Source organism: Cydia strobilella, chromosome 20, assembly GCF_947568885.1.
Source record: "Cydia strobilella chromosome 20, ilCydStro3.1, whole genome shotgun sequence".
Classification (NCBI taxonomy): Eukaryota; Metazoa; Arthropoda; class Insecta; order Lepidoptera; family Tortricidae; genus Cydia; species Cydia strobilella.
In genome coordinates, this window is record NC_086060.1 from 4,730,957 (window position 1) to 4,743,976 (window position 13,020).

Genomic DNA, 13,020 nt, shown 5'->3' on the forward strand with positions numbered 1-13,020 from the left:
AAGACTCTCTTCTTCTCTTCTCTAGCTGAGATAACTAGATCCTCTTTAGCTGTCAAACTCACTTAGCTGTCAAACTTAATACAGTTAATGAATCTTTGAAGCTGATAAACATCATAACCTGTATAAGTCCTTTATTTGGTAACGTTAGGGTATTTACTTTTTTTAATTATTTTTCAGAGATTCTACCGCTACCACGACACACTACAACAGCGCACATTGCGCGTGAATCCGGCGCTGGCCGCCACTGGACAAGAAGACACAAAGACGAAAATACCATACAAAACCATCTTTAGGCAATCCTGGGTCCAACTTTATAATATATGGCTCGTGTTCTTCGTGTCGCTAGCTGTGTTTCCCAGTGTGCATTCAGGTATGTTAATACTGTATTTATCATGATATCATACATTTATTCACTTTACACACACTAGGCGTATAGCTCTGAATCTAATTTCTAATGTCTGGGTAGTTATGTTATGTTATGCTAAGTGTCACTTTGTACAGGTTATAGAAGAGTTAGTCTAAGAAATAATCGTGCTTGGAAGTTGACAGGTTTATAATCAATAACTATTTGCCTAAGGGCAGCACTAGGTTTTAGAATCTCATAAACTACTATTCAATCAAAAAAATTTTTTTATTGGTTTCCTAAAATCTTTTTGACGTTTACAAATATTCGTTTCAAATTAGAAAACAATGCGGCTCATTTTTCCTTATATTGTTTGCCTTTGGCGGTTTTGTATGGCGGTGGTGGAGTATCCATCGAAATTAAAGTTTTCTTGGCTTAAATGATCATATGATCTTATGCTTATGCCCACTCCCAACGCAGTGGTCTCGCTGAAACATGGCGTTGACACATTTTACACAGTGGGCACAAAAACGCTTGCTAAAACACACGCAGGTTTTCTATAAATCTGTGTGCACCTAAGTTTTGCTACATTTTTTAAACAAAACCCTCAATAAGGCATTACATTTATGTTCAACTGAAGCCGCTACTACTGAAATATGTTAAGATTTCTTCCTTACTAGCGTTAAGATGGATGTATACAGGACAAAAACTACAGATCTTTGTCAATTTTAGGTCATAAAGATGCTAAAATTTTGCAAAACAACTAACTTACACTGTACATCTTCCAGATGTGAAAGCCAGCACACCAGGTTTCCTCGGAGACAACTTCATGAGGCTCACCTGCTTTCTGACCTTCAATCTTACTGCCATGATTGGAAACATCACTGCCAGTTTGTTCCCATATGTAAGTATATACTCACTCATCATATTATCGCATGCTTTTCTTTCTCAGGGTATCTGAAATTTTTCTTTTTAGAAGTTGACTTGTGACCGTAAGTCCCAGCGTTGTGATTATTAATGAGTAAAAATCGTGGAAGTTTAAATCAGTGTTTTGACTTGTACTTTACTGCAAGAAGACATTAGATTCTGTAAAGTATGCAAGTATTATAATGTTGATAACAATCACTAGATCACTACCCTGAAAATTGTATTAAATCCAAACCAATAGAGTCTGTGCGGAAAGAGAAGAGTCGTGGAATTTAAGGGAACTCTCTCTGTCTCCCTCTTCTACGACTTTTCTCTTTCCACACACACTAGTCGTTGTAATGGATATTCCATAGATTTGTGAAGTTTGAATTTTAAGTCTGTTTATGCTAAGTCTTCACGTCAAGTTCTGTATTTATTAGGTCTGTAAAATAATACTGGTTAGATATGATGTAGTAATAGGGGGTGTTACTGCAATGTTCTGCCACCAGGGTGCAGCACTAGCCCCTTTAGTAAACCATATAGTAACTTATACATACTGTGCCTTTAACAGTTTTTTGACAAGTTTACAGAGACAATAAAATATGACATTGATGCATCAAGGCGGTTTGTTTACAGAGGACCTACCGGGAAACGCCAATTCGAAATTTCGCTATCTGCCTCTTTATCGCTCGAGTATGCAAGAGTGATAGAGAGGTTAGATAACGAAATTTCGTTTTTGTTTTGTTTCGCGATAAACCCTCAGATTGTGGTAGTGGCGCTCCCTACGCAGAGTTTCGCGCAATATTCTCTATTAGACAGTAATTACTGTAATTAGCCCACTTCGCAATGCAGTTACATTGTAATGTTATTTTTGTTGCTGTTTTTAAAGTGGGCAAATAGACGCTTTACTTATTGATCACGCATGTTTTTTCATAAATATGTGTGCACCTAAGTTAAGCTACATTTTTGTGTAAATATGTGTAGTTATTAGTTTTTTTTAGCTTAATAAGTAATATCTATCCACATTCTAAGATTATTTATTTAGTTGTAATAATATATATATGTATATATATATTTATAGGTATATATTTGTGTTTATATGGATATGTATTGAATATATATGTTTATTTTATATTCTAGATTACAGGTTTTAATTATTTACGTTTGTAATAATTGAACCATAATTTACTTTCTGTTCATAGTGTTCGTTTGTCTATCTTGATCTGTTTATTGTTTCATTCTCAATTGCTCAAAGGTTGACTGGAAGAGATCCCTTATAGGGATAAGCCCGCCTTTGTACATTGTATATATTTTTGTTCTTTTATTGTGTTTGTAATCTGTCTTATGTACAATAAAGTGTTTACATACATACATACATCTATCAGCGCGAGCTTTTAGAAATTTCTTTTTTTTTTAATTAATTTAAACACAAGTCACTCGGTATAGTATGTGGTATAGGGAACCTACAACGATTATCAACAACATTCCACTTTTGATAGAAGTTTATATGTAATGCTTTAATTTTCTAATATTAATTTTCAGCCCACAAAACGTTGGCTGTCCGTCTTCACGACCGTCCGTCTGGTCTTCATACCGTTCTTCCTGCTCTGCAACTACCAACCTAAACTAGAAGAAGGCGTGACGCGGACGCTGCCGGTGCTAATCAACAGTGATATTGTGTACTGGATCGGCGCAGTGCTGTTAGGATGGAGTTCTGGACATGGCAGCTCGTTGGGGATGATGTATGTTAGCGGGTAAGTCTACTAGTATGCTATAAGTATGTTAAAAGTCAGTTTCAACAACCACAATCAACAGAGCTCTAGGGTCGGTCGGGGCGGTTGCATAAAATTGTCTGTCACCGTTGAAACGTTAGCTTAATTTTATTGTATGGGAAGTACAATGACGTCTGCTGTTTGATGTCACTTTAGTGACATTTTGAGTTATCGCGTTTTTTAATTTGGAAACGATGTCGTAATGTATCTTATTTTCGGGTATTAGGTTTTTTAAAGAAGAAAAATTTGAGAGACAGAACTCTCATCTCAGAAGATCTCTCAACTTTTTTTTCATCAAGGTGTGTGTTTTGAGATAAAAATCTTATTTTCAGAAAAAGTATTTACGGACATGTTATTTCCGTGTACCCTTCATTTAAAAACGGCCGTATTGCGGGTCATGCGACCCCTCGGTCCAAATGAATAGGCGGATGCACACCAAACGACTCGCCTCGCGAGGAAATTGCCGCGCGAAATGGCTCCGGCTACGTAGACGGGCCTCGGCCGCGATGCCTCGGGCGAGGTCCGTCTCCCCCGGCCGGGCCGCTTCGCGCGGCAATTTCCTCGCGAGGCGGCACGTGCGGGGTGGACCCGCCTAATGACGTTAAATATGAAATTCGCGCTGTAAATTTTGTTCACGATACGATACGATCATTTATTACTAAAAAATATTTTTACAAGTCGTTACGTCTTAATACTAGGTATAGGTACTAGGTATAGGTTGTAAATATCTATCACAATATTCATTATTTGAAAATTATTCGGTTCACTAACCAGGTGCTATTTGTCAGAAAGATCAATTTTTATCGGTCAGGCTGGTACTCGAAAATAGGCGTTCAACGAGGAGGAGATATTATTTAACCTAAAAAAATTGTATGCAAAAATGAAAACAAACATCTAGTTCTAGAACAAAAAATTGCCACTTCGATCCCTCCTAGCAGGAGAGAAAAAGCCCTTTTTCGAATAGGTGATGTGAAAAATAATCATCTGCTTTTAAACGCCGAAAAAAAAAAGTCGCAACACAGGAAATAAAATGCGTCCGGACGGGCCAGCCCGGGGAATGGTCCTTATATCCTTTTGAAATTTCCAGCACGGTGGCGCCCGAGCACGCGGCGACGGCCGGCATGCTGGGCGGCGCCACGCTCGTGACCGGCATCACGAGCGGGCTGCTGTTCGCCTTCGCCGCGCCCGCGTCGCTCGTCACCGCCGCGCTGTGGCGCGCCGCCTAGCGCTGGCCCGCCTACCTGCACGCCCTGGCCACTGTCGCGGTGAGACTTGTCGCACACTGATACTCGTACGGGGGTTAGGCCACAGGGACCGACAGTGAACTATCCGTCTAGTTACTAGACGACTAAAAAGTGACCGGCGTTCCTGCGTGAGTGTTGCGAAGGATCACGTTTTAATATATAGATCGAATCCGATGAACTCTTCGAGATAGTAATCTATGGATGGCAGCTGAAACGGTGTTCGATGTTGCTATACTGTCCGCATACCGAGCGAAATCATAGTACCGTCTCTTTCAGTCCTCCGATTATGGAAGTATGAATGAGAAATTTTACGACCGTCGTCAGTTTGATTTGCGGATAGTGTAGCTGTTTGATCACTTGTTAATATACACTTGACATCCTACATAACCTTTCGTGAACAATATTCGTCACACTAGTAACAGTCGCGATTCAAGAATCACGATGTTCGACTAAACGGCGTTTAGCATTAAAAAGTGTCGCCTTTTTAAAGGTCCTATATTGTGTATGGTGCGTAATTATTCGTTTTAATTCATTCGTAAACGATAAAAACTATTTAACAAAGCAGTTTCCTAGTTGCATTTTTCCATATTACTAATATGAAATAAACACTTTTTATCATTTACTAATGTCTACTTTTACCATTTAATACTTCTACCTTTACTAATACACACACTGAAAAACATAATCAATGCTCATTATATAAATTTGAAATATGTATATTGTGATCAAGTTCGAACCAGTTGTGTTGCGAGATTGAAAGATGCTATTAAAGATATGACTATAACTAGAGTGTATGAAAGTAAATATATAAAAGACAAAGAATAAACGATTTTAAAATAGTGTATAAGTGTTCCTACTTCAAAAAAAAAACAATTTTGATAAATAACTTGAATCTGTCAAATAAAATGAATCAGTAACACTACGTCATATACATAAATTGTGACAAAATTGAATTAAATTAAATTAATTAGTTGAAACTAATTAGTTTAATCATCCTTAGGATCACTTAATTAATATTTTTTTAACTGGTACGCTTTGGTCAAATCCAACTGACTCAGTTGAAAAAAGGAAATACTTTTTATAACTAGCAACATTTTAAAATCATTTCTTGCTGTTTAATATTATTAGACGGATATAAGAGCGAAATTATGACATATTCAGATAAACTGAAATAGATATCATACACTAAAGAAAAAGTGACCAAGTCCACTGGTTTATAATTTATACACATATGTGTGACTACTTGTAAAACACAAATAAAAATATTTCATAAAATAATTTGATTTGCTCCCTAGTTACATATTCAGATAACTTAATTCATATTCGGAATTAAATAAAATGTATATATTGAGAAGCAAATTGCATGGGAATAAAATATAATACAATGTATATAGAAAATAAATAATCGTATGCTAAATGGGCTCGAAGACAATCGCCAGACGATATTAAGACTACATAAGAGAAATAAAAATGGGTATAATTATATGCTCTGAAAAAAAAAGCTATACTAAGTTAATTTTGGTACTTCTAACCAGATATGTCTGTCAACAGTCAACACATTCAGTGCCAGCGCAAGCTACGCGCTACGAGCGTAGCCAATGACACGGGAAAACCCGTATGAAGCGAAAAGCGCTTACGGACAGAACCCGCCTAGCGGGTCGCTGGCAGTGAATGTGTTAATAAAATTAATGGAAGATGTTCCTTAAACATTACTACTATGAGATAAATATTTGTCTCGAACAGGATTCGAACCTGCAAGCTTCCGCCACACGAAGGCGGTCGCTCTAAGCCAAGTGAGCTACCGCGTGCCTACGCGAGTCGACGAATTTAAATTAAATGTTGCTCTGATTATTCTAATTGTACCCATTATTATTACTTTTTACTAAAATTCATGCTTGTGCTTCTATAATTCTATTATATGTATAATATGACTACGGATAGTATAATGACAAGTGTTTGTATACACCTGTCTTGTATATGATATACATAATGTTAAGTTTGTAAGTCTATAGAAAAATTTATTATAGTTAGTACAAAGCAGTTGAAGCAAGTATTGTTCGAAGGAAAAGGCTATGTTGCAATAAGAAAGTTATAAAATGTTATTATTACTTCAATTTTAAATTTGATTGACTTGAAAACAAATATTTTGTCCAGAATTTCGTTACAATTACAATATTTTATTTCCTCAGATTTTGTTGTTTTAAATTAGCATGTTATATGATTGCAGTTTTTAATGGATATAAAATAAGGTTTCGTGGGGTAAGTGCGCCTTTTCTACAAATATAATCATGGACAGAGGTACTTTCACAGTAGGTTCACATTGTCTATTTGATTTTGTAAGTGCCTTTTACCTGTATTTGTATTTCTGTAAAGGGTGTTTTAGGCGAAGTGAGTTAACCTCTATAAAAACGAGGCAAAAAACCCAAATTAAACAAAAATAATCCAGACATAGTTATAATACAAATAATTATTATAAAGATGACATATGTAATTTTTTCTCAGTTCATCTGTACCCTACCTAACCTTACCAAACGCACACTGTTTTTATGAAACACTACTAACTAACTATACTTATATTACACTAATATAGTAACAGGCAAGTGAATGGCGCTTATATACTCATATATATCTATAGCCGACTGCCTGATTAAGCTTTGACTACAATTATAGTAGTTTAAGTATGGTTTAAATAAAGGGACTCCAGTTAAACTAGAAACTGTTAAAGTACAAGATTAGTCACAATTCTTTTGTAATTTTTTATATTTTTGTTTACAATTATAAAATCGAAATATGTAGTTTAATTGTAGTGCCTTTTTTGAACACCGGCTGGATTCCTCATAACATATATTTTGGGTATGTTTTATAGACTGAGCTAATGTTATGTTAAGTAATTGATACGGATTAGATTAAGGTTTAGTCCGATGAGGAAGGGTGCCCGTTGACTGTTGTGTTCAGTATGTTTGAGACCAAATATCTTTTTTAGTTAGGCGAATCCACACAGAACGTGCCGCTTTGCAAGGAAATTGCCACGCGAAGCACAGTCAGTGTAGACATGCTTCGCCCGAGGCATCGCCGCTGCACATACATTTTCCTCGCGAGGCCTCTCGTACTGTGTGTACCCGCCTATTGACTAGAAATTTCAAAGTAATTTTACTTTTATCACTGCAAATTCATAGTTGAAATGCGTTTTACTATTTTGTATTGCCAGTTAATTTATTGTACAGTCGATGACACAATTAACTGACTATTTGAAACCGAGAGGTCGAAAATTATCAGTTGAGAGTGTTTTATTTAAGTACTCAATTATTTTTAGCAACGATCGTGTTCGCCTGAACATTTGCATTTCGACATTTTAAGTTGTGAGTTTTTTATGTGATAGTAAATGTTTTTTATTTATTTTCTTTTTTATTTCTCCCTATTTGTCATTAAAATAAAAGGCATTGGCTGTCTTTTTTCTGCTTGGTAGTAAGTTTGAAGTAGATGGTTTTAGTTTGATAGTATTAAAGTTTGTACCCTGGTGCCTTACTCATCTTCCATTCCTTTACACTATCACACTAGATAATAATTGAAAGTTTTTATTAGTCGCCGTGTAGAAAAAAAATGCCAAATTTTATCAAATAACACTGTTGATACCCATAACCTGACATTGCCCAAAAATAGGCTATCGATATTATGTGTTGTGTTGAAACAAAGGGTACGGCTTGCCAATAGGCAGGTCCACATAGAACGAGCCGCCTCGCAAGGAAATTGCCGCGCGAAGCAGCTCGGTCGGTAGAGACGAGCCTCACCCGAGGCAATGCGGCCGAGGCACGTCTACTCAGACCGAGCTGCTTCGCGCGGCAATTTCCTCGCGAGGCGGCTCGTTCTGTGTTGACCCGCTTTTGCCCATAAGGCGTACTGACATTCGAAATTATTGATAATCGAAAATTGTTCTTACTTGCCAGTTGTACCTTTTGTCAGAGAACATCACATATATATTCACATACATTTTTGATATACTTTGGCATAATATATAATATCTTTATAGTAAAGCATAGTATCGAACAGTCCATGTGAGTATTAAATATTAAGTTATTTATATAAATAGCAGGACATGGTTAGGATCCGTTAACCTTTTGAACGCTTTACATCACGCCAAGGTAACGGGCGCAAGCGAGCTAATGTAAATCTTACTAGAAAAAAAAAAGGTTACTTTGACAGCGTCCGCCATAACACCTATTGTGGTCCTTGGCGCTGTGGGCACGACTAGAAACGACCACTTTAGGGGTTCTTGGCGTTCAAAGAGTTAAAGACCGCCACAGACGGCTATGGACGTCATCGGAAAGTTGCCAAGGACGCCAACAACGGCCATAGCCGTCACCTTCGCCATAGGTGTAACTTACGCGGGACTCCGTAAAGTTCAATTTCGCTTAAATAATCGCGATCGCCTGGCGTCCGTCCGGGGCGCGGCATATGCCTTCGCCTTCTGGCCTTCAAAGGGTTAAACTACGTCTATAAACAGATGAAATTTTGAAATCTCTTCAGTACAAAGATTATAATAAATGTGTAAAGTCTTTAGACAAATTCCTGCTTCGAATGTGACAGCTGATATGGCGTTGTTAGGCTCCGTATATTACGCGATAACTCTGGTTATCAGAAGTTCACGTTTGATAATTCAGCTAATTCAAAACGTGTATCGCCATCCTCAGCTATCTAATCTGAGAAGTACGACTTTTTCTTACTGCTTACACGTAAGCATTCATTAAATTTTTGCTGGACTGGAGTACCTATATATGGAAATAGCATTATATGCAACATTATGAAAATATAACCGAGGACAATAAAGGAAGTTTTGGTAATTGATTTAATCTGGAATTTACCATATACTAGCATATATAACTAAAATATATGTAATAAGATAATAGTGTACCTATAACTTATGAAGTAAGTATTTAGTGTATAATTACATTGCCCTATTACATATTTCAAAGAGTCAAGGGACTTCTGAAAAAATTGTGAGGATTTTAATGAATTTATTCTCAGGAACCTTACCTAATAAGATAGTTTTCTTACTGTGCTATATTCAAGGGCGTAGCTAGAGGATATGGCGCCCGGGGCAGTCACCAAATTTGCTCCCCCTGACGACTGACAAAAGTTTCCCTGCTGCTGCCTTTTGCTCATTTTGGCGCCCCCCTTGGATGGCGCCCGGGGCACTTGCCCCCCCCCCCCCCCCTAGTTACGCCACTGGCTATATTCCTTCTTACGCTTTTAAATCTGTCATCCAATTTCATATCATTCATCCTATATGTATAAACTCGTCTACTTATATGATATTATTTTTTTATTGTTCTATAACAGCTCTAAAAATGTGTACACGACTATATACCTCTACGTCCATACTTAAATATCTACACATAAATATATCATGAACAAAAGAATCCTAAGGTTTCTAAGACACGAAAAGGTGCACAATATTAATATCTCTGGAAGCAACCAGGAAAGCGCTACGTCTATGAACCCATACATTTTAGAGCTGTTATTTTACCATTAAATCCTTCAATCTCATGCTTCGCACTCAGAAGTAATCACTAATCGCTAACACTTACGTACCTTATACAAACGCACTCCTTTAGAGTCGAGGGCTGTGAAATAATAGCTTTAACCTTCCACTGTAGATACCATTCCCTGCTCCCTTTAACTTGCGACTGTTCAAATGTAAAAATCAAAAGTATCCTAAAACGGCGCCATTTAGTAAATTTAAACAGAGTTAATAGGTATCTCATAGGTAAGCGTGCTCCACCGTAGACCACATCATCACTTACCATCAGGTGGGATCGTGGTCAAACGCCTGCCTATTCATCATAAAAAAAAAAAAAAAACATTTAAAATCCATCTAGCAACTGGGTCAATCACATTTCAGGGAAAGGTCATTTCTGTGGACAATACAAAAAAGTTAATGACCCGGGTACATATTTATCACGATTTAATTATTCAAGTCTCAAGTAATTAAAAAAATGAGTCCCGACTGATGTAAGAGTGCAGTGTAAAGTTAGCTTTTGATTCTCTTAACTTTGCGATGTCTACAGGAAAGACGCGAATATGTTAAGCATACAATAAACTATGGATGACCCAACTATTCTTCTACTGAAAACCGCAATCAAATCGGTTCATGAATCCATTTGGGAAGTACAGTAACATACTAGAAACTCGAATAGCGCGATTTAGAGATCGCGTGGTACCGACGGGGTGCGATTTATTATTGACTCACTAGCGCCATCTGTTTTATGGATATATTACCGTGGATTGCAGTGTACTCAATCTTCTTTATACATGTAATTACAAGCGAAGCTTCTGAATTCTGTATTAAACGTCAAAATTGAATTTTACATATGTATAGACGCAAGCTTCTCACACCTTACGAGTACAAATATCACCTCGCCCACTTAGCATAGGTTGATTTGTACTTCCCCCTGTACAGTATTCATAAATTAATTTAGCTGTCCTACAGTAGGACTTGTAAATCTACCTTTGCACGACCACTTAATGTTCACTCTTTAAATTGTCTTCAAATGTAATCGACTTGCTATTGAAAATTGTATCTTAACTCTATATAATTAGGGTTGCAAATATAAGGCTGTAAGCTTCTTTTACTATGTCGGTGGAAAGAATGATTTCATTCCTCTCACGTCTGTAATTTGCGAAATTTAAACCCCTCGCTTTGCTCTGGGTTCCACATTACAGACTACATCGCTCGCTTCGCTCGTTTCATTTCAATACACTATCCTTCGTGTATATAAATGTTATAAGACTTACTTATAAGTAAATGTTGTGTAAATAATGGTCGACATAGTAAAACAAGTTAAGTATCTTTCAGATTCTCGCTTTAAAATATATATTAAAATATTTATAAAGATGTGTTTTATATAACTAGAAAAATAAGGCAACCAGATATAGATCCGTACACCTGAGACAATAATAATTAGCAACCCATTATACGAACAGGTGTATTGTCAATTTATTAAACGGTAAAAAAACGGTTGGTATGCTACATAATTATTCTCTAAGTCGTAGGAGTTACTAGGTACGAAATCACCATTATTTAACTAATGTTATCTATCTCAATATTAAATTTTAAATTAATTCTGGTTAAGTTTATGTGTAAAAAGATCTGGAGGCCGATTTTTGAATTTCGACCGCTCGATTTCGTGTATTTCGTTCAAGAATATCTCCACTACTAGGCATTTAAATTCTACTAATAGATTTGAATACGAGTGGCCAATACCGCTAGATTCCCAATTTCTATCGCTCGTATTTCAAAAATAAGCATTTCGCTATTTTTCACCGATTTTCGAGTGACGAAATCGAGCGATCGAAATTAAAAAATCGGCCCCCTGTTCACCATCGCTACATTGGAAAAGGAAATACTAAGCCTCAACTTATTTTGATTAATTAATATGTAAGGTTACATTAGGTATCCACATTAGGCTCCTACGTAGTTTAGAAGAAATGATAATTATGTAACAGCTGAAACAGCCATTAAATGAAAAACATTTTTTTGCACAAGAATGGGAAAACAATTGAATAAGTTTTTTAGTTAATTTTTACAATACAGATGGTGCTAACTAATTTACCGCCCTAGTGCGGTAACTAGCACTAAGTATACGTGCGTATGTCGAAAATTTATAGGGCCATATGTACTATAAAACGTTGTACAATACACGTGCGAAAAGGTGATTCCACGGTAATTCGCAACTCGTGTCGATTTATAACACTCCCTTCGGTCGTGTTTTAATTTATCGCCACTCGTTGCGAATTTCCTACTTTTCGCACTTGTCTTTTCACTGTCTAGTCACTTACTTGAGAGTCTTTATGTACTATTAAATAATGGTTACAATTTAGATTTTTTATGTTGCTGTTTTATAACATGTGCCTATTATGTACCTAAACATAAAAACGGATGGATTTGTCTAGCCTGCTAAAATTAAATATTAATTAAATTTTCCTATCGTTAAACCGTAAGGAAATATACTGTTTAAAAAGTTGACAATGTACCTCTATTAGTAGGTACCTACAATTTGTATTTTTCCACTTTTCCATATTGTATAACCGATAGCTTTGATAACCTCGACCGTTTTCACTCATAAACGATGCTACACCAGTCATACAATAAAATTAGTACGTGAATTGAAAATTAATTGCATTTTCATTTGATACCATTTCAGTTTGTGTAGACAATAGGGTCCGCGTGTTAATGTGGGGCGTTTTTTAGGTCGTACCAAACTGATTTTCACTGACGCGTCAGAAGGGCGGCAAATATTATCAAATTAGTAGATCAAGTAACTGTTCGTATCATACAATATAAAAAACACATAGACTACAATAATCACGTGACTATTTCCATACGTTATTTGAGTTTCGATCGGCGTTTTTTGTTAACGATTGTCATGTTGGGCACCTTGGCTAGGTCTCTTATTTGTGTATCTTTTAGTTTGATATCGCTATCAAGTGTATCTACTTACTTACCTAAACTTTTATTGGATACCACATAATTAAGTGCAATTTAATAATGCGGACCTGCTGCTTTAGCTTAATATAAACTTTAATAAGATCTAATAAAACAACATTGAGGGGTGGAGCCTCAATGTTGTTTTATTAGATCATTAGATCTTATTGCTTTTTAAGCGTCTCATTATTTTTCTAGTTCTCGATAGTCCAGGAATATGATTTCTCCACACCTTTGTCTTCCTGTTACCGAGTGTTTCTTTCTGCCACTCGG

General features: G+C 36.4%; 1 protein-coding gene across 2 annotated transcripts in view; it reads left to right on the forward strand.

Moving 5' to 3' along the window:
- LOC134750504 (equilibrative nucleoside transporter 1) overlaps positions 1-7,661 on the forward strand; it is a 45,295-nt gene extending 37,634 nt beyond the window's left edge. For both annotated transcript variants that reach the window (XM_063685689.1, XM_063685690.1), the window contains exons 8-11: positions 178-370; positions 1,132-1,247; positions 2,792-3,003; positions 4,109-7,661. In XM_063685689.1, the coding sequence (XP_063541759.1) occupies positions 178-370; positions 1,132-1,247; positions 2,792-3,003; positions 4,109-4,247 (660 nt within the window). In that variant the 3' untranslated portion in view covers positions 4,248-7,661. The remainder of the gene's footprint in view (positions 1-177; positions 371-1,131; positions 1,248-2,791; positions 3,004-4,108) is intronic.
- The last annotated feature ends 5,359 nt before the right edge of the window (positions 7,662-13,020 follow it).